Source organism: Halichondria panicea, chromosome 8 (genome assembly GCF_963675165.1).
Source record: "Halichondria panicea chromosome 8, odHalPani1.1, whole genome shotgun sequence".
NCBI classification, from domain to species: Eukaryota; Metazoa; Porifera; class Demospongiae; order Suberitida; family Halichondriidae; genus Halichondria; species Halichondria panicea.
Genome location: NC_087384.1, coordinates 6,699,682 through 6,722,594, shown reverse-complemented (window position 1 = coordinate 6,722,594; position 22,913 = coordinate 6,699,682). Strand labels below are relative to the sequence as shown.

Sequence of the window (22,913 nt, the reverse complement as noted above, 5' to 3'; positions counted from 1 at the left end):
AGGACAGTGGCGGCCCACCACATGTACCTGGCAGCAGTGGCAGTGGCAGCTCTCAGTTTAGTGTTCACAGTGGGCATACTACTCACTGACAGACCAACAGACCCTAAACCTAGCGTTGAGTAGCTAGCTCTGTTTCATTAGTCATTTTGTCATTTGATCTCATGTGCTGTTTCAATAATTACTTGCAATTTGTACAAAAAATATAAAGAATTTGCTCGAACAGAATTACACATGATTATACAGGTGCGTTGTATATAATAATAAGGTGAGCACTATAAGTCTTCATCAATTTGGAGTTTCTCACTCGACTCGGGTGATACTTCAGTCTTGAGCTTCTTGGTTGGTTGTTCCAGTAGATGCGATTGTTCAGCGACTGATAGTCCACTTGAATGTGATAGACAACTGGACTCCCCGGATGATTCTAATGTGGGGAGTGAGGCATGACGTGAAGTGTGTGAATCATTATAGACATGTGACTATACCTTGTGATCCGATGATTAGCTCAGGTTCACGAGGATGCAAGTAGACTGGCTCCTTAAGACGATCGACCACAGTCATGGTAGCAATGAGTTCACTAATTGAAGTGAAGATCTCTTGCACGGACATAGAAGGGTGTGCCAGTTTGTCTGAGTGAGGCATGATGTGAAGTGTGTGAATACATTATAGACATGTGACTATATATACCTTGTGATCTGCTACGAGGATACAAGTAGACTGGCTCCTTGAGACGGTCGACCACAGTCATGGTAGCTGTAGCAGTGTGTGGAACCTGTTCACGAATTGAAGTGAAAATCTCTTGCACAGACATAGAAGGGTGTGCCAGTTCGTCCCGTACGATGTCTGCCACCCACTGCACATCACCGAGATCATCACATGCAATATAACCAACAATGCAGTTTTCCCAGATTGCTTCAACGAAATTTAGAGCATGGCGTTCAGAAGAGTCGGATCTGACAATAAATAGGAATATCTTTGGGTTGTCAGCAAGGTGTGTGGCAATAGGAGGGAATAGTGGTGCCATAAAAATTATCTTCCTTAATGTCGATTTCACCAGTATCAGTGTGTAGAAGATAACCCCTCCCCCCATGTCCATCTACCACCACTATTATGGGATGGTGTTTCAGCTCCACAAGATCTACAGCTTGCATGTATGACTTTAGGGATGGTTCATCTCGAGGCTCGTAAACAGCAAATCCCAATGTCTCCCTGAGCATGTTCGTTAGATTCGACAACATATAATAATGTGGTACAACAATAGCCAGTCCACGATGATTAGGTCCGAGATCGATTGATCGCTTCATTTCATCCGCTATCCTTTGATGTGGTTTAAGAGAGGTCAAACCAGCTCCAATTTCAATCATAGAACTACTAGATTCACCTGTTTTTGTCTGTGTATAGAGAAAAAAATAATCGGATTAGGGGCAGAATTAAACACTTACCTTTACCATCGGGTAGAGACATTCTCCTTGGTTCAATGGTTCAAGAGAGGTCAAACCGGGTTTTCCAGCCACAGCTTCAATCATAAGATCCCTTTTACCTGATTGACTAAACTGTATAACACACAAATAATCGGATAAGGGACAAAATTAAACACATACCTTTACCATCGGGTAGAGACATTCTCCTTTAAGTGATAACTTGAGAATATTATTGCTTAAAAAGAAAGAAGAACTTTTCTTCTGTACTTGATCACTGATCATTGCTCCTACAGCAGCAGGCACTAGCCATGTAACCAGTAGTGAGCTCTCCTGGAGGTCAAACAAAGAAAGGGCTAGCTGGGAGAGCAAGAAATCACTAGCAAAACGTTTTCTGTACGTCTCTACATCTTCAAGAGTTGCAGTCTGAATATCAAAATCAATCTTCACTGTTAGACGAGAGTAACCAGCAGTAGCATCTGAAATTTTCGGAAGATAGCTAAGTGCTTCGCTAACGGGGGTGTTGATTCTGAAGTGTCTCATGTCTTTTGCATAGCTGCTCATGTCTCGTTTCAGACTATCACTACCAAATTGCTCTATGATATGCTCAAGAAGGCTGAAATCAATAAAGCTTAGGTAGAAATTGAGGTACAGAAAGATGCTTTCGATGGACTCTGCTTTTTCAAACAAGAAATACTTCGATATGATAAAATCTTTGTTTTCATTTGTGATAGGGCACGGTAAATTCATGAGTGTTTGGCGGAACTCAGTCACAGGTATTCGTTTCTCAGTTATCTCCTCGAGAGCTATCTTTCGTAGATCCCTAAACCTCCTATCAAATTCTTTTATGAGGTCAGCAGTTGTAGTGCCTAGAAATGACATGTACATACCATATCAAAAGTACGTTAAAGGATTACCTGTCGCCACGGAATTTGGTTCAACTGGGTCACTAATCAGTGGCCCTGTCAGAGGTGATAGTCTACCTATGGTACCGGAAATAAAAATTAATATATATAAAGTGCTGAATCCATAATTATACTGAGCTACTAACCTGGTGCAGGTGACAAGGACACAGAGTCTTCTTTATTCGACTCACTGGTTTGTGTCTGGATGACTGGAGCACAAGAAATGATGAAAACACAGATTGTAGCTATTTATAAAGTAACTCACAAGTCCTACACACTTGGTCAGCCAAAGCTCCTTCACGAAGACCAATCAAAATCTCCAACAACGACCGATAAGTGAAGTCACGGATGACATTTCCCCATTTCCTTAAAGCTTCACACATAGCCAGTTGATTGCCATGCTTGGAGGCACAATCCTTCAGATCTGCTATTTCAGCATTGGTGAGATCAAATCCTGGGCTTCTAACAAACTTATCATAGCTGCCAAGTAAACTGGCCAAGCACATCAATTGTTCCTGCTCAATTGTTTGGTCTAGCTGGGTGTCTGTTACCCCAGTCTTCTGCTTCAGAGTATCAATATCAATATTGAGCTGGGTATATCTTGTAGCCATCTTGTACAGTAGACTCTACAAGACCCACCCCTTATTTTGCACCTCCGCATGCATTCCTGTGGAGTTATAAATAATGTTATTCATTGGAAACAAATTACCTTTACAAAGATGCACACACACACCTCCACACACAGACTGACAAGACAGTGGCGGCCCACCACATGTACCTGGCAGCAGTGGCGGTGGCAGCTCTCAGTCTAGTGTTCACACTGGGCATACTAGATCTACTCACTGACAGACCAACACCCTAAACCTAGCGTTGAGTAGCTAGCTCTGTTTCATTAGTCATTTTGTCACTGTCTTTTGATCTCATGTGCTGTTGTCAATAATTATGCCGTGCAATTTGTACAAAAAATATAAAGAATTTGTTCGAACAGAATTACACATACATGTACAGACATACGGGTAAGTTGTATAATAAGATGCATGAGGTGAGCACTATAAGTCTTCATGAAGTTTATCACTCGACTCAGCTTGTTGAGAGGGGACTCCTTCTTGTTGCGTTAACGATAGTTCAGTTTTGAGCTTCTTGGTTGGTTGTTTCAGCAGATGTGATTCACTATCAGACTCCTCGGATGATTCTAATGTTGGGAGTGAGGCATGATGTGAAGTGTGTGGATACATTATAGACATGTGACTATACCTGGTGATCTGCTGTGAGTTCCCATTAGCTCAGATCCACGAGGATGCAAGTAAACTGGCTTCTTGAGACGGTCGATCACAGTCATGGTAACGGTGGGTGGAATTTGGTTGCTAATTGAAGTCAAAAAATCTTGCACAGACAGAGAAGGGTGTGCCAGTTTGTTCTCTATGATGTCTGTCACCCTCCGCCAACCACCGTGATCACTCCATGTAATGTAACCAACAATGTAGTTTTCCCAGATTGCTTCAAAGAAATGTAGAGCATGGCGTTCAGAAGAGCCGGAGGAATTGACAACAACTAGGAATATCTTTGGGTTGTCAGCAAGGTATGTGGCAATAGGAGGGAATAGTGGTGCCATAATATCTTCCTTGATGTCGATGTCACCAATATTAGTGCGTAGAAGAAGATCACCCCTTCCAACTCCAGATACCACCGCTATTATGGGATGGTGTTTCAGCTCCAGATCTACAGCTTGCATGTATGACTTTAGGGATGGTTCATTTCGAGGCTCATAAACAGCAAATCTCAATGTCCTCGTGAGCACGTCCGTTAGGTCCAACAACAAACGGAATGGTACAACAATAGCCAGTCCACGATGATTAGGTTCGAGGTTGATTCGCTCCGCTATCCTTTGATGTGGTTTACGAGTGATTGAAGCTCCAGCTTCAATCATAGCACCTCCAGATCCCTCTGTACCTGACTGACTAATCTGTAGAGACAAAATTCATTGGATTAGGGGCAGAATTAAACACTTACCTTTACCATCGGGTAGAAACATTCTCCTTCGAGTGATAGCTTGAGAATATTGTTGCTTAAAAAGAAAGAAGATCTTTTCTTCTGCACTTGATCACTGATCATTGCTCCTACAGCAGCAGGGACTAGCCATGTAACCAGTAGTGAGCTTTCCTGGAGCTCAAACAAAGAAAGGGCTAGCTGGGAGAGCGAGAAATCACTAGCGAAACGTTTCCTGTACGTGTCTACATCTTCAAGAGTTGCAGTTTTAACATCAAAATCTAATTTCACTGTTAGACGAGAGTAACCTGCAGGAGGATCTGAATTTCTCGGAAGATGGCCAAGTGCATCTCTAACGGGGGTGCTCATTCTGAACTGTCTCGTGACAACCTATAGTATCGGAAACAATATATATGAGCTTGATATTAACTAACCTGGAGCAGGTGACAAGGACACGGCGTCTTCTTTATTCGGCTCACTGGCTTGTGTCTGGATGACTGGAGCACAAGAAATGATGAAAACACTGATTGTAGCTATTTATAAAGTAATTAACTCACAAGTCCTACACACTTGGTCAGCCAAAGCTCCTTCACGAAGACTAATTAAGATCTCCAACAACGACCGATAAGTGAAGTCAAGGATTACGTTTTCCCATTTTCTCAGAGCTTCATACATGGCCTGTCGATAGCCATTCCTAAAGGCACATTCCTTCAGATCTGCTATATCGGCATCAAACCCTGGCTTTCTAACAAACTTATCATAGCTGCCAAGTAAACCAGCCAGGCTCCACAATTGTTCTTGCTCAATTCTTTGGTCTAGCTGGGGGTCTGTTACCCCAGTCTTCTGCTTCAGAGTATGAATATCAATATCAATATTGAGCTGGCTATATCTTGTAGCCATCTTGTAGACTCTACAAAGACCCACCCTTATTTTACACCTCCGCATTGCATTCCTGTGGAAATAATTGTTATAAATAATTTTATTCATTGGAAACAAATAATTAGTGAAGTAATGAAGTACAAAGATGCACACACACACACCTCCAGGACCACACACAGTCTGACAAGACAGTGGCGGCCCACCACATGTACCTGGCAGCAGTGGCGGTGGCAGCTCTCAGTCTAGTGTTCACACTGGGCATACTACTCACTGACAGACCAACACACCCTAAACCTAGCGTTGAGTAGCTAGCTCTGTTTCATTAGTCATTTTGTCACTGTCTGCTGCTGTCTATAACGAGTGTTGCAAGCTGCACTGTGCTAATGCCTCTCGCCATGTTATGCTTTCGCTCTAGAGTGCTATAGTAGAAGGAATAAGTTTCTATAATGAATTTCACATTGAAATTAGCTTATCTATATAAACTCACGAGAAGAAAAAACTTGTTTACATGCACCTATTAAAAATATCTATTGTTATTATTGTAGTGTTTTGTGAGGATTGAAAATTGATTCTGCCAATTAAGATGTTGGGTTCAGTGTAACTATATCATATAACAGAAGAAAAGACTCTTTGTACATGCATATTGTTATCTATTGTATGTGGGGAGTGTTATGTGGCTTACCACGCCCTCAAGAAAAAGATCTACGCCTCGAGGCATAATAATAATTGCAATATTAAATACAAATTAATGTGTACAAACAATATAAAGACTCATACTAGCATGAGGTGAGCACTATTAATTAGTCCTTTAGAGTTCATCACTCGACTCAGCTTGTTTGGGGACTCCCTTCGATTGCTTTGGTGATAGTTCAGTTTTGAGCTTCTTGATTGGTTGTTCCAGTAGATGTGATTCAGTATCAGGCTCCTTGGCAGCGATTGATAATTGACGTACACGTGACAGAAAACCGGACTCCTCGGTTGATTCTAATGTGGGGAGTGAGGCATGATGTGAAGTGTGTGAACACATTATAGACACTATACCTTGTGATCTGCTGTGAGTTTCATTAACTCAGATCCATGAGGATGCAAGTAGACTGGCTCCTTGAGACGGTCGATCACAGTCATGGTAGCATGGGGTGGAAGTTTGTCGCTAATTGAAGTGAAGATCTCTTGCACGAACATAGAAGGGTGTGCCAGTTCGTCCTCTACGATGTCTCCTGCCCTCCGCAGATTATCACATGCAATATAACCAACAATGCAGTTTTCCCAGATTGCTTCAACGAAATTTAGAGCATGGCGTTTAGAAGAGCCGGATCTGAAAAGAATAGGAATATCTTTGGGTTGTCAGCAAGGTGTGTGGCAATAGCAGGGAATAGTGGTGCCATAATATCTTCCTTGATGTCAATGTCACCAATATCAGTGCGTAGAAGATTACCCTACACTCCATATCCAGATACCACCACTATTATGGGATGGTGTTTCAGCTCCACAAGATCTACAGCTTGCATGTATGACTTTAGGGATCGTTTATTTCGAGGCTCGTAAATATCAAATATCAATTTCTTCGTGAGCACGTCCGTTAGGTACAACAACGGACGGAATGGTACAACAATAGCCAGTCCACGATGATTAGGTTTGAGGTTGAATCGTTCCGCTATCCTTTGATGTGGTTTACGAGTGATCGAAGCTCCAGCTTCAATCATAGCACCACCAGATCCCTCTGTACCTGACTGACTAACCTGTAGAGACAAAATTCATCGGATTAGGGGCAGAATTAAACACTTACCTTTACCATTGGGTAGAGACATTCTCCTTTGAGTGATAGCTTGAGAATATTGTTGCTTAAACTTAAAAAGAAAGAAGAACTTTTCTTCTGCACTTGGTCACTGATCATTGCTCCTACAGCAGCAGGCACTAGCCATGTAACCAGTAGTGAGCTCTCCTGGAGGTCAAACAAAGAAAGGGCTAGCTGGGAGAGCAAGAATTCACTAGCGAAACGTTTCCTGTATGTGTCTACATCTTCAAGAGTTGCAGTATGAACATCAAAATCTAATTTCAATGTTAAACGACAGTAACCAGCAGGAGTATCTGAATTTCTTGGAAGATGGTCAAGTGCTTCGCTAACGGAGGTGTTCAATCTGAACTGTCTCATGTCTTCTGCATAGCTGCTCATGTCTCGTTTCAGACTATCACTACCAAATTGCTTTATGATATGCTCAAGAAGGCTGAAATCAATAAAGCTCAGGTAGAAATTGAGATGCAAAAAGATACTTTCGATCGATTTAGCTTCTTCAAACAAGGAATAGTTTGATTTGATAAAATCTTTGTTTACATTTTTGATGAAGCTTGGCATTATCATGAGTGTTTGGCGGAACTCAGTCACAGGTATTCGTTTCTCAGTTATTTCTTTGAGAGCCATCTTTCGTAGATCTATAAACCTCATCTCAAATTTGTCTATGTGGTCAGCAGTTGTAGTGCCTAATGAAATGTATGTACGTTACTACATCACAACTACGTTAAAAGATTACCTGTCCCCAAATTCGGTTGAAGTACGTCATGAATTGGTGGCCCTGTCAGAAGTGGTTTTCTATCTATGTTACAAGGAAAATTAGTTGAATCCATGCTATACTGAGCTATTAACCTGGTGCAGGTGACAAGGACACAGCGTCTTCTTTATTCCGCTCACTGGCTTGTGTCTGGATGACTGGAGCACAAGAAATGATGAAAACACAGATTGTAGCTATTTATAAAGTAACTCACAAGTCCTACACACTTGGTCAGCCAAAGCTCCTTCACGAAGACCAATCAAAATCTCCAACAACGACCGATAAGTGAAGTCACGGATGAATTTTCCCCATTTCATTAAAGCTTCATACATGGCTTGTTGATTGCCATGCTTGGAGGCACATTCCTTCAGATCCTCTATATCTGCATTATTGAGATCAAACCCTGAGCTTCTAACAAACTTTTTATAGCTGCCAAGTACTCCAGCCAGGCTCCACAATTGTTCCTGCTCAATTCTTTGGTCTAGCTGGGTGTCTGTTACCCCAGTCTTCTGCTTCAGAGTATCAATATCAATATTGAGCTGGCTATATCTTGTAGCCATCTTGTAGGCTCTACAAGACTCACCCCCTTCCGCACATGCCCATTGCATAAATTCATTGTAAAATTCATAAAATTACTGAGACATGATTCACAAAGATGCAGCAACACAACAAAAGACAAAAACAGTAAATGTACACACAATCAAATGCTTCGTGGTCTACCATCAAAGAAGCTATTATTATCATCTGAGTCATCTGGTTCAGTGACTTCCTCAACCGTGTCCAAATCACACGGCCGCGAGGCAAGTCTGTTATGCGACACCTCCCTGTGCTCATGTGATCCCTCCTCGTCCGACCAATCAGGTTCACTCTCGGTGGAGACCAGAATAGAACGACTATTCTCTAGACCTCGATCCTCCTCTTCTTGTAGCAACTCTGGTGGGAGGAGGTCTTGAATGTTGCGGCTAGCTATCACTTGAAGAAAGTCTTCTCTTGTCCATCCATAGACCACTGCATTGAGGAACCCCTGGAGGGGGAGGCTGCACGACTGTGTGTGTGTGGGTGTGTGTGGAGGGGGCGGTTACACGACTGTGGGTGTGTGTGGGTGGAGGGGGAGGCTGCACGACTGTGTGTGTGTGGGTGTGTGTGGAGGGGGAGGTTACACGACTGTGGGTGGGAAGGAGGGTTGAGCTTATTTTTTTACTTGGCTTTTTAGCATAAAATTATAGGCCTCCTAAATGCTACAAAATGAAGCATAAGTTTTTGAAAATTAAGGTCCACAAACTTTGCAAGCAAAATAAGGAAGAACAGTTGAAGGAAGTGAGATTGTACCAGCACATTATTATATGGTTCCCACCTGCAAGAGGTATATTCCGTATTCACTATAAGAGAGTTTTGGTTCGTAGGCAACCGTCAGGCCAGGGTGTATGAGGTCGGATACTGTCGCGATGAAGATGCCGACAGACATCAGAGTATCTGTACGTGTGTGTGAGTGTGTGGGTGTGTGTGTGTGAAGTGTGGTAGGGTTGTACAGACACTGAAACCAGCTCCGACAATACTATTGCACGCATTAAATCACCAGCATGCTAACTAGTTTTATAAGCTTTGTCACTAGGAAATACAGAAATTGACGATGCATATATATTGTAATGGAGGGAAGCTTCTAATGGAGGGAGGCTTACTGATAAGTCCGACTACCACGAACACAGTGAGGAAGGCCACCACTCGAGTCCTCGCTCTCTTCTCCCCTCTGCCCATCGCCGGGGACGACGGGGCTGCCCCATACCACGCCTGAGTGCTCTGTTTCCGTCCAGCATCTGAAAATACAAATAAAAATACTGTCAAATTAATACACTTCAAATGCGATAACAATTAATATAGTCACTGTATAGCTATATGGATTATAGGTGTTGTACTCACCGCGGTTATTTCTGATGAGTTTTATTCTCTTGAGTATCTTCCAGTAGATGATGATTATTAGGATGAATCCTACCAGATAGTGGAGGCCCACTACACTAGCGTAGGAGGCAACCAGCATGTTGACCCTGTACAGGTACTGGGAGGTGGGCTGTGTGGGTGGGGTGTGCATGGGCGGTGTGGGCGTATGTGTGGGTATGAGGACAAGATTGAGAAAACTGTCAACTATTGTCACGATTCACAAATAAACAATGTATACTAATTATGTACAAGTATGCACATCTTACCAAGTCTGCAGCGAATGCATATGGTAACACATTCCCATAATAGGGCAGACACCTGCAGTGAGTACACAGCAAAGAATGACTAACATGTTAACAGAACATTAGGTCACTATAGGAACATCAAGTGTGAACAGCTACCATTGAACTTTCCATTGGGTTACCACAACATGCAGACACACCAGATATTACATAATTGTTGAGACTACAATAATAGAGCTTCTTGCTACACACCACAACATGCCCTGACTAATGAAGTCATACCAGCAGCTGCACTCGTTGGCATGGGCCATAATGTGATATGTAGAGGATATGGACAAGAAGGGGATCAGGATCAGTAACACCGGGAGGAACCTGTAGAGAGAGAGAGTAACAGTGGGGAAGAAAGAAAGAATGAGCAACAAGATTGTAGCCACCATAGCCACCCTGTGTGCAAACTTTTAAGTTATTTGCAGCTCGTATAAACAGCTAAAACAACACATTGAAGGGGTGGGTTGGAGTATTGAGGGGGCGGGATGGAACATTGAGGGGGTGGACGCCACTCACCAAGCAGTAGTGTAGGCTAGTAGTGTCTTCCATGGCTTCCACGCGTGCACTTCTCTATCCCTGTTGAACAACAACTGCAATACAGAGAATCAAGATAAGAGACATTCACAACATTTGCAACTAACACATTGAAATCAGAACAATGGAATTATCATATTTATTGTGTACAAAACAATCCTTGTATTAATATGCCAACGCTAACAATAAACTGAGCAGTGTACATAACTATACAGCCTATCATATTCGAGGGAATGTTTGCAGTATAATGATGGACTAGCTCTCACATAGACGTTGTTGAAGTCCTTCTGCTTAATGTTGGAGTAGGCCAGCAGTGCGTAGAGGATGGTCAGGTTCACAGCTACGCATTCCAGTATCTGCATGTGGTATGGAATCAGAACAAAACTGAAACTAGTCGAAATTACCATGATGGAATATGAAAACTAAGTCCAAATTCTATTGTGCAAATTTACTATTGCTAGTGATAAACAATATTATTATTGAGTATAGTGCTGACAGTGCAGTAACCAATGAAGCGTACCACTGTACACAAGGTAACTGTGAAGCACGCCACCCTCTCCGAGTATCTGACTCCGCCCAGTAGCCAGAGAGCCCCGCCCACTATCCACGTGAGAGAGAGAAGACAGTCAGCTATTGAGAGCATGAAAATCGGGTGAATCTGAAAAAACGAAATAAACGAGTGGATAACTAAATTTAGTACAATTTCTCCATACGTACCTTTGGACTGAATACTTGTTTCTTGATAATTACTGTAATGATGATTGAAAGAGCTCCTAATAAACTGTGTGTGTGTGTGTGTGAGGGGGCGTGTGTGTGTGTGTGTGTGTGTGTGAGGGGGCGTATCAATACGTACCTCCTAGTACAGTAATAAGTTTCAACTACCGTAGAATATTTTGCGGGTGAAAACCTTTGCGAATGAGCCAAACCAGCAGAAAAATGGACCCTTTGCGATTTAACTATTGCATTCTGACAAGTGCCAGTACTATTAATCAGCCCTCGCAAAGTTCGCATAAAATTATGTTTGAACATTCTAGTAATACGGTAGCTCACCTTAGCAATGATATAATGACCCTCACCATGGCAACAAGGTCTCGTTTAGCCTCCTGAGGTGACAATACAGATGCAAATAATTACAACCTCATTTTTTGCAACTCGATATCAATCATGGTATACCTCATCTTGCTCAATGAAGCAGCTCTTTCTGTCTGGGTTTCCAGTGCAATTAGCCGGGCTCTCATCGTATGGTCCGTCCAGTGGCAGCCATGGCGACCTCAGTACTACCTCCATAGCCTATATTAACAGTGAGAGCAAGCTAGCCAGCTAGCTGTAGGGTGACTTCTGACTGACCTTGCACATTAAATAGCTATTGTACCTACCTACCAGACACACCCCCAACAAAGTCTGACATCATAATTATAAAAACCATTATTGTGTGTGTGTGCGGTCGACCAATTTAGCTGATTAAATGATAACATTAACGTTGCTCAAGAAAGTCTCCATATAAAGATGTAAGTGTATAGACATACAATATACCCTACCTCCTATATATAGCTAATGCTGCTCACACGTACAGTACAAGAAACAGTCTATAAAACACAAGCTAGCTAGCTCCAATATTAAAGTGTTAATTGTCTAGAAGAATAAAAATTATTCTCAAGTGGTAATTGGTATCTCTCACACGTACAGCTAGTACAGAGCTATGTCCACTCGACTAAGAGCTCCAGGAGGTGGCTCTAAGCTCGTCCGTCCCGTCCCACTGGGTACTGGTATGAAATCCCCCCTGGGTAGAGGGGCTGTGAGACCCAGTCCAGGACCCCCTGGGGAGAGAGAAGGGCCCCCCACCACTCGTACCGTCCCTGCAGGAGGGCAACAAAGACGACCACAACCCGCTGCTCAGGTGAGCTAACAAAAACTATATTTAATATTTTACAGCTGTATAATATATGCATGTTTAAAGTCTATGAGTTTTCTATAACCCCCACCCGCCCACTCACAGGCCCGGCTGCCTCCCGTGGCCAGACCTCCACAAGACTCCTCTGCTGAGCTATCAGTTGGCGACAGCGTACTAGTGGCCGGGGTCAAGCCTGGAGTTGTTGCGTTTGTTGGCCCCACCCAGTTTGCCCCTGGAGTATGGGCTGGGGTTATATTGGACTCTTATGATGGTAAAAACGATGGATCTGTAAAAGGCGTGTCTTATTTCCAGTGTGAACCGAATCGAGGTCTGTTTTCAAGACCCGATAAATTGAAACTTGTACAAAAGGCAGCCTCTAGAGCACCCCCTCCACAAGGTCAGAGGTTGGCTCCACCCCCTAGTGGTTCGTTTAAGATCGGCGATCGTGTTGTAGTGGACGGAGACAAACTAGGAATGGTTGGCTTTATTGGAGAAACACAATTTGCTCGTGGTATGTGGGCGGGGGTAATTTTGGACGAACCTGACGGAAAAAACAACGGTCGAGTGAATGGCGTACAATATTTCGATTGCCCTCCGAATTATGGTCTCTTCACGCGACCTCAAAAACTATACCATGCGGAAAACGTCGACAATACGACACCCACTCCTTCAGCGCCTTCTCCTCAAGTTAGTGTTCGTAGTATACCTCGAGATCCTGTATCACAAGAACGAAATACTCGACCTCTTCAACCGACGGCCGTGGATCTCAAGGCTCTACAGGATAAGCTCAAGTTGGGCGACCATGTTCTAGTGGGAGGTGTGAAAGAGGGAAGACTGCGTTACTTGGGGCCTACAGAGTTTGCCAAGGGGATCTGGGCAGGGGTGGAGTTACCTGACTCGTTGGGCAAGAATGATGGAGCTGTGTCCGGGAAAAGGTGTGTGTGTGTGTGAGGCCCAAATTGTCCATTTTATGAAGAAAAAAAGCATGGGCTATATATAATATATAAGAAATAGGCCTGATGCACTGAGTGAGATGGAGGAGCTCAGGTCAGAGCTTAAGAAAAGCTAAGAGGAACTTGTAAATGTTGTATGCTATGTACTAAGTAGTCATATGTAAGCTTGTCACTGGATCGAGCCTCTTAGTATTGAATATGAATTTATGGTCGTCTTCCTGTTCGTGTACATTGTATGCATTGTCTGAAAACAGTGTTCAAATGTCCGCTCTGTGCAAACAAACCACCACACATGTGATGCTATCATTCTGTGCAGATACTTTCAATGTGCTCCTAAACACGGGATATTTGCTCCCTTACCGAAAATTGAGAAGCTGGCCACTGCATCAGACAGCAGTGAGTACTGACACACAGCCATATACACTATACATGTGTACAGTAGTTTTAATTTGTTGTTGAGTATGGGGTATGCAGAGACTACCAAATTAAAGCATTTGTTGGCCCGGGGATCTTTTGTACTGCTCTAATTTTGGACATGCCTACCAGTGTTGAATCATCATCATAACAGCTTGTCTTTGTTGTATTGACTTGACCTTGGCTAGCTAGTGACACACCTCAGCTCTCACTGCATTCCTGACATGGTTCTAACAGTTGCAATCGATGAATAAATATGTGTGTGTGTTCACAGTAACCCTAGTGTGTACATGCCTTCTATTGTTGTGTGTGTGTCAGCTAGTTGCCACTTTATACGGGTTTCCAATAATCTAGCTGTACTTGATATGGTTACCTGTTACCAGTAATAGCTTACTACAGACCCCCCACATTGCACACACACATACACACTGATGACCCCCCCCCCCACTGCAGTGTCTACAATGTCAAGTGCATCGCTTCCCTCCAAGTCCCCCACTCCACCTCCTCTTCTCATGAGCATGCCCTCGCCCCCTGGCACTATCAGGGTTGCTAGGGGCCTCCCCAAACAACGCAGCGACTCATCCAGCTCATTCGGTGTACAGGTGAGTACAGTGTGTGGGTGTGTGTGTGTGTGTGTGTGCGTGTGCGTGTGTGTGTGTGTGTGTGTGTGTGTGTGTGTGTGTGTGTGTGTGTGTGGGTGTGTGTACAGTATTTACAAATGTGTTTGGGAGAGCCATTGATTACACGGTTTACAGCAGGTACATGTAGTTGAAGATCTTTTGGCAGCCATAACTTTAGTATCATCGATCCAATTTCAAAAATATAATGATTTTCTGAAAGCTTAGAAAGAGACCTTTCCAATGATGTGTTTCAATCCACAATTTGGTTGGGGTCATAATTTGTCATTTTTCGACCTTGGACCATGGGCTATTATTCATGGTACGGCTAAATTGGCAAATACTTTTATCTCTCAAATATAAACATTGATGGTACCATTTGAAAGGTCTCTTTCTAAGCTTTCAGAAAATCAGAAAATCATTGAAATTGGATCCACGGAATTCAAGTTATGGTGACTGAAAGAGTACCCGAACTATTAAGCTGGGAGGGGGGGGGGGTTGTAGTTGAACATCTTTCAACAGCCATAACTTTACTACCGTTTGTCCAATGTCAAACATTTTATGATTTTCTGAAAGCTTAGAAAGATACCTTTCAAATGATGTGTTTGAATCCAAGATTTGGTTGGGGCCATAATTTGTCATTTTTCAGCCTTGGACCATGGGCTATATATAATCCAAGTACATAGTAGGTATTAAAGGTAACTGCCAGTAGGTCGAAACCTTTCCTAGAAGATACCTCTCAACAAACAGCCACAACTACTTCATGCATGTGCAGTAAAATCCGTTAGAACTCTTATTATCAAAGGTTTGGCTTATCTTATCAACACAGCTATTGTGTATCAATTAACCCTTCTGTTCCCCCCACATTAACCCCTCAGGAGCACCGAGTGTCGACCCTGGCTGGGTCCACTGCGGCCAGTCTATCTCGCCTCCTTCAACAACGCGAGGAGAACGTCACTGAACTGAAGGGAGAGCTTGTTGTCGAGAGAAACAAACATCAGGAGGAGGTCACTAAGCTCACAAGGTGAGGGGGTGTGGTTGGTGGGGGTACGTAGATCTCATGTGACCGTGTAGCTTCCGTAGTGAATTATGCTATACACATTATGGAGGATGAAGGTATGGCTTTGTGGTACATCCATTACTTTCACAGAGGATGCCTTAATATTTTAAGTTCCTAAAGAACACTCTTCAATTTGCTTCACTCATATTGTGTACAGTACATACAGTGTATTAGTTAGTGTATGATTTATTGTAATGCAATACACTACTGTTACTGTCACTGCATGTACTCACACTTATTTTGTACCCCCCCTCCTTCCCTCTTATATATAGGCAAGTGGAGGACCTCCAGTTTCAGCTGCTGGAGTTGGGTGTGATCAGTGGGGACCAGTTGGAGCAAACAGCTGAAACCAGTCAAGAGAGACTGGCCTCCCTGGCCACACAGCTAGAGGGAGAGAAGCAGAGAGTGAAGGACCTGGAGGCTCAACTGATGCAGCCGAATGATGAGAGCAGTCAAGAGAGACTGGCCTCCCTGGCCACACAGCTAGAGGGGGAGAAGCAGAGAGTGAAGGACCTGGAGGCTCAACTGATGCAGCCGAATGATGAGAGCAGTCAAGAGAGACTGGCCTCCCTAGCCACACAGCTAGAGGGGGAGCAGCAGAGAGTGAAGGACCTGGAGGCCCAACTACAGGTTTGTAGAGCTTGTTCATTCCCAGATCTTCATAAGCATGCATCTCATGCATGTCATAGGCCACCCCAAGGTACTACTACATGTATAAAACGCATATAATTGCCGTATAGCTTTGTATTTCTCGCACAGTTAATAGCATACATGTACAATCATGTGTTACGTCCCCCCCTCCCCCCCCTCCTATAGCAAGCTCAACAACTAAGCAGTGGTTCCACTGAGGAGACAGAGACACTTCGCTCACAGCTGATACAGACACAAACTGAGCTGGAGGATCAGAGGAGAGAGCTGGCCACACAACTGGAGGCAGTTAGCAAACTGGTGAGTGGGGTGTGTGTGTGTGTGTGTGTGTGTGTGTGTGTGTGTGTGTGTGTGTGTGTGTGTGTGTGTGTGTGTGTGTGTGTGTGTGTGTTCCATGGTCAACCAACAGTGGCTATAATAAAGAGGTGGCCTGCTTATACGTATAGCTAGGTCAAAACAGATGCCATACATAATTATATAGGCTTACTAACCTGGCTGTAATACACATGCTGACCTACCTTGATAGACAAGTTCACTGTATCTAAGCTATTTATGCATGACTATATTTACTGCTGGTATAAATGTTATTATTGTGCTTGCTGCAGGATGGTGAGAGGACTGCTGCAGTTGAGAGGGGGGAGGAGTTAGGTCTGACTGTATCTCAGAGGGAAGAGGAGGTGGTCAATGTCAGACTAGAGCTGGGTAGTGTCAGGAACAGAGTGGCAGGTGGGTGGGTAGAGTAAGAGTGTGGCCTGCTAGACTAAAGTGTGCCAGCTAGACTAATACGTACAGTAAGAGTGTGCCAGCCAGACTAAATAGTGTTGTCCCTGGTGTGTTGGGTTTGCTAACATCCGCATGCCTGTGTAAATTATGTAAATTTTTTCTCTACAGATCTCCAACAATCTCTGAAGGGTACTGAGGACCAGTGCAAGTTGCTGACTCAGCAAAAGGCATCGCTGGAGGAACAGATGAGTCAGTTGTCTCACATGTCCGGAGACTCATCTCAACAGCTGACGTTCATGCAGGACCAGCTCAGGGACAAGGAGAGGTGTGTCTGTGGGGGGGGGGGGGGCGGGTTATGTTCATTTTAACCCTGGGTATTTTGTATTTTGATAGTACTAGAGTTCTAGTGATCCAAATTCAACGATTTTATGATTTTATGAAAGCTTAGAAGGAGCCCGTTCAGATGGCATGCTCAAATCCTAAATTTGGAACGGGTCATAATTTCCCATTTTCGGCCATGGTATAAATTTATTTTGTCGAAAACAGGCTACAATAAAGGCTAATTAAAAATAGACGTACACTATCTAATTAACAAACTCATTGTAAGCTTTCAAAATTAACGTAATTGGAGCAATGGAACTAATATTAATATATGGCCGTTCAAAGAGATTGAAACTACATGTACTATTATGTATACTGTATAAAAATAAGACTGTACTAGTAATACATATAATATGACATCTTCTTGGTTTTCCCCTGCAGCAAATTCGAGGAGCTCCATGCCCTCAACAGTAGCCTGTCCTCCCAGCTGGAGACTATGCAATCCAACCAGACACAGCAGGACACTCAACTGTCCCTCCTCCAGGAGCAGCTAGCTCAGGAGAGCCAGAGAGCCTCCAGTCTGGAGAGAGAGATCACACAGACCAGTGTGGCAGCGAGTAAGTGTCTCTGCATGGCTATCACTAACTGATGTACATGTAACTATACACACGCATAGCTATTGTAATTAAGAGCTAGTACTTATGTTTTTGTTGCATCATTATTACCATGCCATTCACATTTTTCCTCGATTGTTAGAAAGAATATGTACTTACCAAAGTATGTCAATGTACTGTACCATTTATAGCGGCCTATACTGATGACCTTTACCCACTAGACATGGCTGCTTTTATACCCCCCTGATCATACACTGTACTACGTGTACCCCCTCTCCTTGTAGCGGACATTAGTGATGAGCTCCAGCGAACACATGCTGACCTCAAGGATGCTATGGAACTATGCAATCAGCACGAGGCTTTATTGGAGGAGCGGAACAACGAGCTTAGTACACTCGACAGTCAAGTCAGGTAGGTAATGAGCATACATTAGCTTGCTTAGGCTAATTCTCAGTTCATGTCTTCCATTGCATGTGCCTATATGTAGCTTACCACTTTACACACACACAGACAACTGAGTCAAGGCCGTGAGCAGCTCTCCAACGAGAAGTCTCGTCTTCAGTCAGAGTCAGAGAGATTGATGGTGGAGAGAGACAGAGCCATTGCTGAGTGTGATAGGCTAATGGATGCCAGTGCCACCTCCTCCAGTGAGCAGACTGAGTTGAGCCGACAGCGTGGTGAGCTGCTAGCAGAGAGGGACCAGCTACTGGGGCAGCAGCAAGCTCTACAAACTGAAAACGAAAAGGTAAGATTTATTAAGTACTGTGCATTTAGTGTCAGTAGTGTTTTGTATGCTGCTGCCTAAGAGTCTCACAGAGTTTTGTAGGGCAGTAGTAGCTAGTACTAACAGTAGTGGTTCAAAATGATGTCCTATGCTGTAGTTTGTTTTTAACTGCAAGAATGGATGGCCCCTTATTATGTGAGTTGGCTGTACATGTATTATAAGAAGGCCTTGGGCTGCAGTATTCACGAGTTGTTACTGTAGTACCCACCCCTATAGCTGGTGGGCGAGAGGGACGAAGTGATGCACCAGTTGGCAAAGATACAGAGCGACAGACAGGAGGCCATTCTCAACTCTCAAGAGCTCAACTCAAAGTTTGAGAACACCAACATAGAGGTCAGCCTCAATACGTGCATGTACAGGTATATACATGTACAGGTCTCCTTACTTTCTGTAACTAGAGTTCTGATGGTCCAAAATCTATGAAAGCTTAGAAGGAGCCTGTTTAGATGGTATGCTTAAATCTCAAATTTGGAACAGGCCATAATTTCCCATTTTCAGGAAAAGACCATGGGCTATATAGCCCATTGTATTTTGTCGAAAACAGGCTTAACACATCATCTAAAAGGCCTCTTTCTAAGCTTTCTAAAATTAACGTTATTTGACTATCAGAACTAAATTACTTCAGGCGAGGTTACTGTACAGTTGTTGTTTCTGCAAATGTTAATACTACAAGGTCACTGTGTCATCCACTTCGTAGCAAAACAGATTGTTAGCTAGTACAGATTAATAAATACCCTTCTCCGCTAGTTGACTGATGCACTGAGTGAGATGGAGGAGCTCAGGTCAGAGCTAAGCAGATCACGTGACAATTGGGAGCACGAGAAACTATCACTCAGAGAGCAAATGTGAGACTGTGTGTGGTACACGTAGGTCAGATTTGATAGTGTACCAGCACAATTAAAAATGCATTTTGTAGCCCTTTGTAATGTCTATCTAATAGTGTGACGATGTCCTTCCTCCCTGCATGCAGTGAAGAAGCTGGTGATAGTGGTGCTGAGCTGAGGGGCAGGATAGAACATGCCTGCTCAGAGCGAGACTCCGCCCTCCAACAAGCCCAGGAGTTGACGGAGAGATTAGACACGAGTGAGAAAGACAAAGACGAAGTACAGCTGTCCCTGGAGAGGGCACAGGCCGAGATAGATGAACTCAACTATCAGATGGAAGAGTTGAACATGCGGTAAGGATCGTTATAGTTACTTATACATGACTGTAGTGAAGTACTTGCTTGTCTGCTTCACAGTGCCTTGAATAGATTTACTTGTGTACGTGTATAACTCTCTGCTGTTGCATTGATAGTTTTTACTTTCATATACAAATTGTAGCTGTTTCATATGCTGTTGCATTGCTATATAATAATGTATGCATATTGAATATACAATAATTTGCATATTCAGTCAAGTACGTAATGTATAAGTAACTGTAACGATCCTTACCGTATGTTCAAAAGTATGTTTTTTTATCTAGTAGAAGTGAACTATTGTCATTATTGCCTCCCGTCCCTATACAGATGTGCTACACTAGAGCAGGATGCTACAGTGGTGTCAGAGCGTCTTGAGTCAGCCGAGGGTGTGCTGGGAGAGAGAGAGGGACAACTGGTTCAGGCCAGGGAGGAGATACGAACACTCACTGAAGACCTCAAAGCAAGTCAAGGAAAGGTGAGTGGATTAAATATTAAATTCTACAAGGCTGATTCAGCTAGGGGGTTTCCCCAGTACAAGCGTTTGTGTATAGCAAGGTTGAGGAATTTCACGATACAGTACAAGCCATTGTAACGCTACAAGGTTGATCTATTACAGCTAGTGGTTTATTGTTCCCCTACAAAGGCTTAAATTGTAAGGCTACAAGGTCAATAATTATAAGCTATAGGGTTTTCTCGTTACAGTACAGGGGCTTGTAAAGCTACTATTTATCTGGCCCCTCCCCTTCCCTCACAGACTGACCATGCCATCCTGGAGGAGGAGAAGCTTCTACTGGAGGAGAGAGTCAAAGAGCTGACCATACAACTGGAGAAGGCTCAGGAGAAGGTAGCTCTAGATGTGTGTACTTATTAGTATTACACTTCAGCCAGGTTTTGTGGTGTACCACAGTTGCCAGGGAAACTGTTCACTTTATGCATGTTCACAATTTGTAATTCTAATAACTAACTTTTAATTATCACTGCAGAAGAGTCCTGCCAGACGCTCAGCTGGAGCTGTAAACAGTAAGCTATAGCCTGCGTATATATGTGTTTATACCACCTCACCCCACCCCCTCCCTCAGATGAGACACTGACCACTCAACTAGCGGAGGCGAGGTCTGCACTCGATGAATACGAACAAAATAACCTCGATCTACAACAACAGGTAATGAGTGGACTCTATTAAAATTATTATGTTTTTAAGTGGCTGTGTGCAATTCACAGTGTAGCTTGTTTGACTTTGTTTTATTTGTTTGTTTGTGGTTCTTAGATTGACTTCCTGAACTCTGTGATAGCTGACCTTCAGAGAAAGTTAGAGACAGCAGAGGCAATGTCCGGCCTTCACGGACCACTGGATACAGGGGAGGAGTGAGTGGATACCAATATAATTATACTATTATTGCAATAACTCATACATGCATGTACGTACATAGTCTATGTTCTTCATATTTCCACATGTGTACTTTAGGTATATGGAGGACGATGATGACATACTACAGGGACTTCCCCCTCCCCGCCTTTTCTGTGATATATGTGATGTGTTTGACCAGCACGATACTGACGATTGTCCGCTCCAGGCCGGCTCTGACTCCCCACCCCCCTCCACTCATCACGGGGTGAGGGCCCCCGGGGGATCAGACAGGCCCTACTGTGTCAACTGTGAAAGTAGGTCCACCCTTCCCTTGTGTGTTCAGCTGTGTGTGTATGTGCACTGTATATATGCACTGGGACTGGGTGTACTGAACTTGTACGTCCACCTATATAGGGGTCTATGGATAGACTCCTGCTGCATGCCTGTGCTGAATTTGTATTAAGCAATATCAAAGCATTCCATTTTATAATTCATTTGTGGTTTGAACCCTAGATATGCATGTGTACATGTATGTACTCCCTCTGGGAAATACTTGACATACATGCTCTTTTGTGCATTCTTCTACCCACATTGCCCTGAAGTTGGTGAGAGGGCAGACAGACAGACTGCTCTCTCTCTATACTAGGCATGGTATATGTAACCTCTGAGACCCTTATCATATTCCATCATCAGTGATGTCATTGTGCAGTTCGCTTATACACATTCTAACCATGCACACACTCGCACAGTGTTTGGCCATTCAACAGATGAATGCGAATTTGAAGCTGTAAGTTACTTCTATCCCTAATTGAACTTCACACACTTAACCACACCCCTCCTCTCTTCACTGTAGACGTACTGATTGCGGCTAACTGTCTCAGCCATCTGCACACTTTTAGGCTCTGTTTTTGTATAATACATTCCATTATAGTTATCTTCATTCATGATGACTCTTGTGTAGCTAGGTTTTTCAATTTAGATTCTCACCATATAATATCCAGTTGTGTATGTTCTATTGATTGTGTTGCTGTTTTATATTTGTCTGTGCATTGAAATGTCTGTCTGCTTTAATAACTGAGAAGTATGTGTTTTGTGGTTGGAGACTGCATGTTAATATTAAATCTGCATTTCATCAAATTTTGGCCCAATCAAAAAATGTCAAACAACTTAATTAGAGCTAACTCCAAATGTCTCTTTCAGAGAGTGAGGTACTTTTCTACTACTAATGGAGTGACACCAACCAACCAACAAGTACATTTCCTAAGAGATATAGACCTAGTATGCATGATGAACGTACGTATACTGCAGCCAATTAACAACGATTGTTTTTGTAATTCGGCTACAAGTGGGTGCTCTTCATTATTATATGTCGCTAATAATTATACATATCCAATTCGTTGTTGTTTTTTCTATGTTATCAATGAATTCTGATGTAGTGAAGAATAAGTTGATCATCACAAACACTAAGGGGGTGGGGCTGCTCTTATATACAGCAGCTGTAAAAATGATTTATCAACGATTATGCCTCGGTGCGCATGCGCAAGCGAGGTATACGGTAGTGTGTTTGTGTGTGTGTGTGTGTAGACTGTGTGTGTAGACTATTTCAGCTGCTCAAGGATCAATGAAGTGCAAGTAAGAGTTTCTATAGGCTTCTAGTCATGTTTTCTTGGCATGCTATTTGTGGATTTGCAAAATAAAGCTTCGTTGTCGAATTATGCTTACTTGGAATGCCATTCAGAAGAGTCCGTAGCAAAACTTGTTCACCGAGTGTTGCTACTCTACTTAGTAGTTAGCTCTGCACTAGAACGCTAGCTATTGCATTGGTAGCTGCAAGAGTGAGAAGCGAGCTGCAATCATGGTCGATCATTAC

At 43.2% G+C, this 22,913-nt stretch overlaps 7 protein-coding genes across 8 annotated transcripts in view; 3 read left to right on the top strand and 4 right to left on the bottom strand.

The window, feature by feature from the left end:
• Positions 1-5,522, top strand: part of LOC135340539 (uncharacterized) — a 44,644-nt gene extending 39,122 nt beyond the window's left edge. The window contains exon 6 of the mRNA XM_064536892.1: positions 5,365-5,522. Within this exon, the coding sequence (XP_064392962.1) occupies positions 5,365-5,493 (129 nt within the window). The 3' untranslated portion in view covers positions 5,494-5,522. The remainder of the gene's footprint in view (positions 1-5,364) is intronic.
• Positions 151-2,949, bottom strand: LOC135340532 (uncharacterized). Of its 2 annotated transcripts, XM_064536882.1 has the most exons (8): positions 2,586-2,949; positions 2,467-2,529; positions 2,333-2,398; positions 1,599-2,284; positions 1,440-1,550; positions 685-1,388; positions 483-626; positions 151-421 (listed from the first exon to the last, which is right to left on the bottom strand). In XM_064536882.1, exons 1-6 carry the CDS (start codon positions 2,929-2,931, stop codon positions 981-983), a joined length of 1,680 nt encoding a protein of 559 aa, XP_064392952.1. In that variant the 5' UTR covers positions 2,932-2,949; the 3' UTR covers positions 151-421; positions 483-626; positions 685-980. The 2 variants fall into 2 exon arrangements, with proteins under 2 accessions (XP_064392952.1, XP_064392953.1); XM_064536883.1 differs by lacking the exon at positions 2,333-2,398.
• On the bottom strand, positions 3,246-5,477 carry LOC135340538 (uncharacterized). Its single transcript, XM_064536890.1, has 5 exons — positions 5,347-5,477; positions 4,864-5,258; positions 4,331-4,803; positions 3,575-4,283; positions 3,246-3,512 (listed from the first exon to the last, which is right to left on the bottom strand). Exons 3-5 carry the CDS (start codon positions 4,673-4,675, stop codon positions 3,370-3,372), a joined length of 1,197 nt encoding a protein of 398 aa, XP_064392960.1. The 5' UTR covers positions 4,676-4,803; positions 4,864-5,258; positions 5,347-5,477; the 3' UTR covers positions 3,246-3,369.
• A 374-nt stretch (positions 5,523-5,896) lies between the features above and the next one.
• LOC135340534 (uncharacterized) lies at positions 5,897-8,338 on the bottom strand. Its single transcript, XM_064536885.1, has 6 exons — positions 7,946-8,338; positions 7,827-7,889; positions 7,714-7,776; positions 6,972-7,663; positions 6,227-6,924; positions 5,897-6,169 (listed from the first exon to the last, which is right to left on the bottom strand). Exons 1-5 carry the CDS (start codon positions 8,289-8,291, stop codon positions 6,622-6,624), a joined length of 1,467 nt encoding a protein of 488 aa, XP_064392955.1. The 5' UTR covers positions 8,292-8,338; the 3' UTR covers positions 5,897-6,169; positions 6,227-6,621.
• A 4-nt stretch (positions 8,339-8,342) lies between these two features.
• Positions 8,343-11,859, bottom strand: LOC135340535 (transmembrane protein 116-like). Its single transcript, XM_064536886.1, has 12 exons — positions 11,664-11,859; positions 11,541-11,593; positions 11,208-11,271; positions 11,011-11,148; positions 10,757-10,846; positions 10,473-10,546; positions 10,191-10,280; positions 9,933-9,984; positions 9,649-9,796; positions 9,411-9,545; positions 9,086-9,204; positions 8,343-8,776 (listed from the first exon to the last, which is right to left on the bottom strand). The coding sequence occupies exons 1-12, from the start codon at positions 11,775-11,777 to the stop codon at positions 8,432-8,434; spliced, it is 1,422 nt and encodes a 473-aa protein (XP_064392956.1). The 5' UTR covers positions 11,778-11,859; the 3' UTR covers positions 8,343-8,431.
• Positions 11,860-11,906: 47 nt separating this feature from the next.
• On the top strand, positions 11,907-22,117 carry LOC135340523 (CAP-Gly domain-containing linker protein 1-like). Its single transcript, XM_064536872.1, has 24 exons — positions 11,907-11,998; positions 12,177-12,387; positions 12,487-13,316; positions 13,651-13,730; positions 14,202-14,350; positions 15,244-15,389; positions 15,698-16,055; positions 16,242-16,373; positions 16,679-16,799; positions 16,965-17,121; positions 17,559-17,734; positions 18,016-18,142; positions 18,242-18,476; positions 18,732-18,848; positions 19,263-19,360; positions 19,486-19,692; positions 20,023-20,170; positions 20,450-20,539; positions 20,679-20,715; positions 20,775-20,857; positions 20,963-21,060; positions 21,161-21,357; positions 21,793-21,830; positions 21,897-22,117. The coding sequence occupies exons 2-24, from the start codon at positions 12,190-12,192 to the stop codon at positions 21,903-21,905; spliced, it is 3,831 nt and encodes a 1,276-aa protein (XP_064392942.1). The 5' UTR covers positions 11,907-11,998; positions 12,177-12,189; the 3' UTR covers positions 21,906-22,117.
• A 622-nt stretch (positions 22,118-22,739) lies between these two features.
• Positions 22,740-22,913, top strand: part of LOC135340533 (proline dehydrogenase 1, mitochondrial-like) — a 4,748-nt gene continuing 4,574 nt past the window's right edge. Inside the window, exon 1 of the mRNA XM_064536884.1 lies at positions 22,740-22,913. This exon is cut by the window's right edge and continues 253 nt beyond it. The gene's annotated coding sequence lies outside the window, so the exon portion shown is untranslated.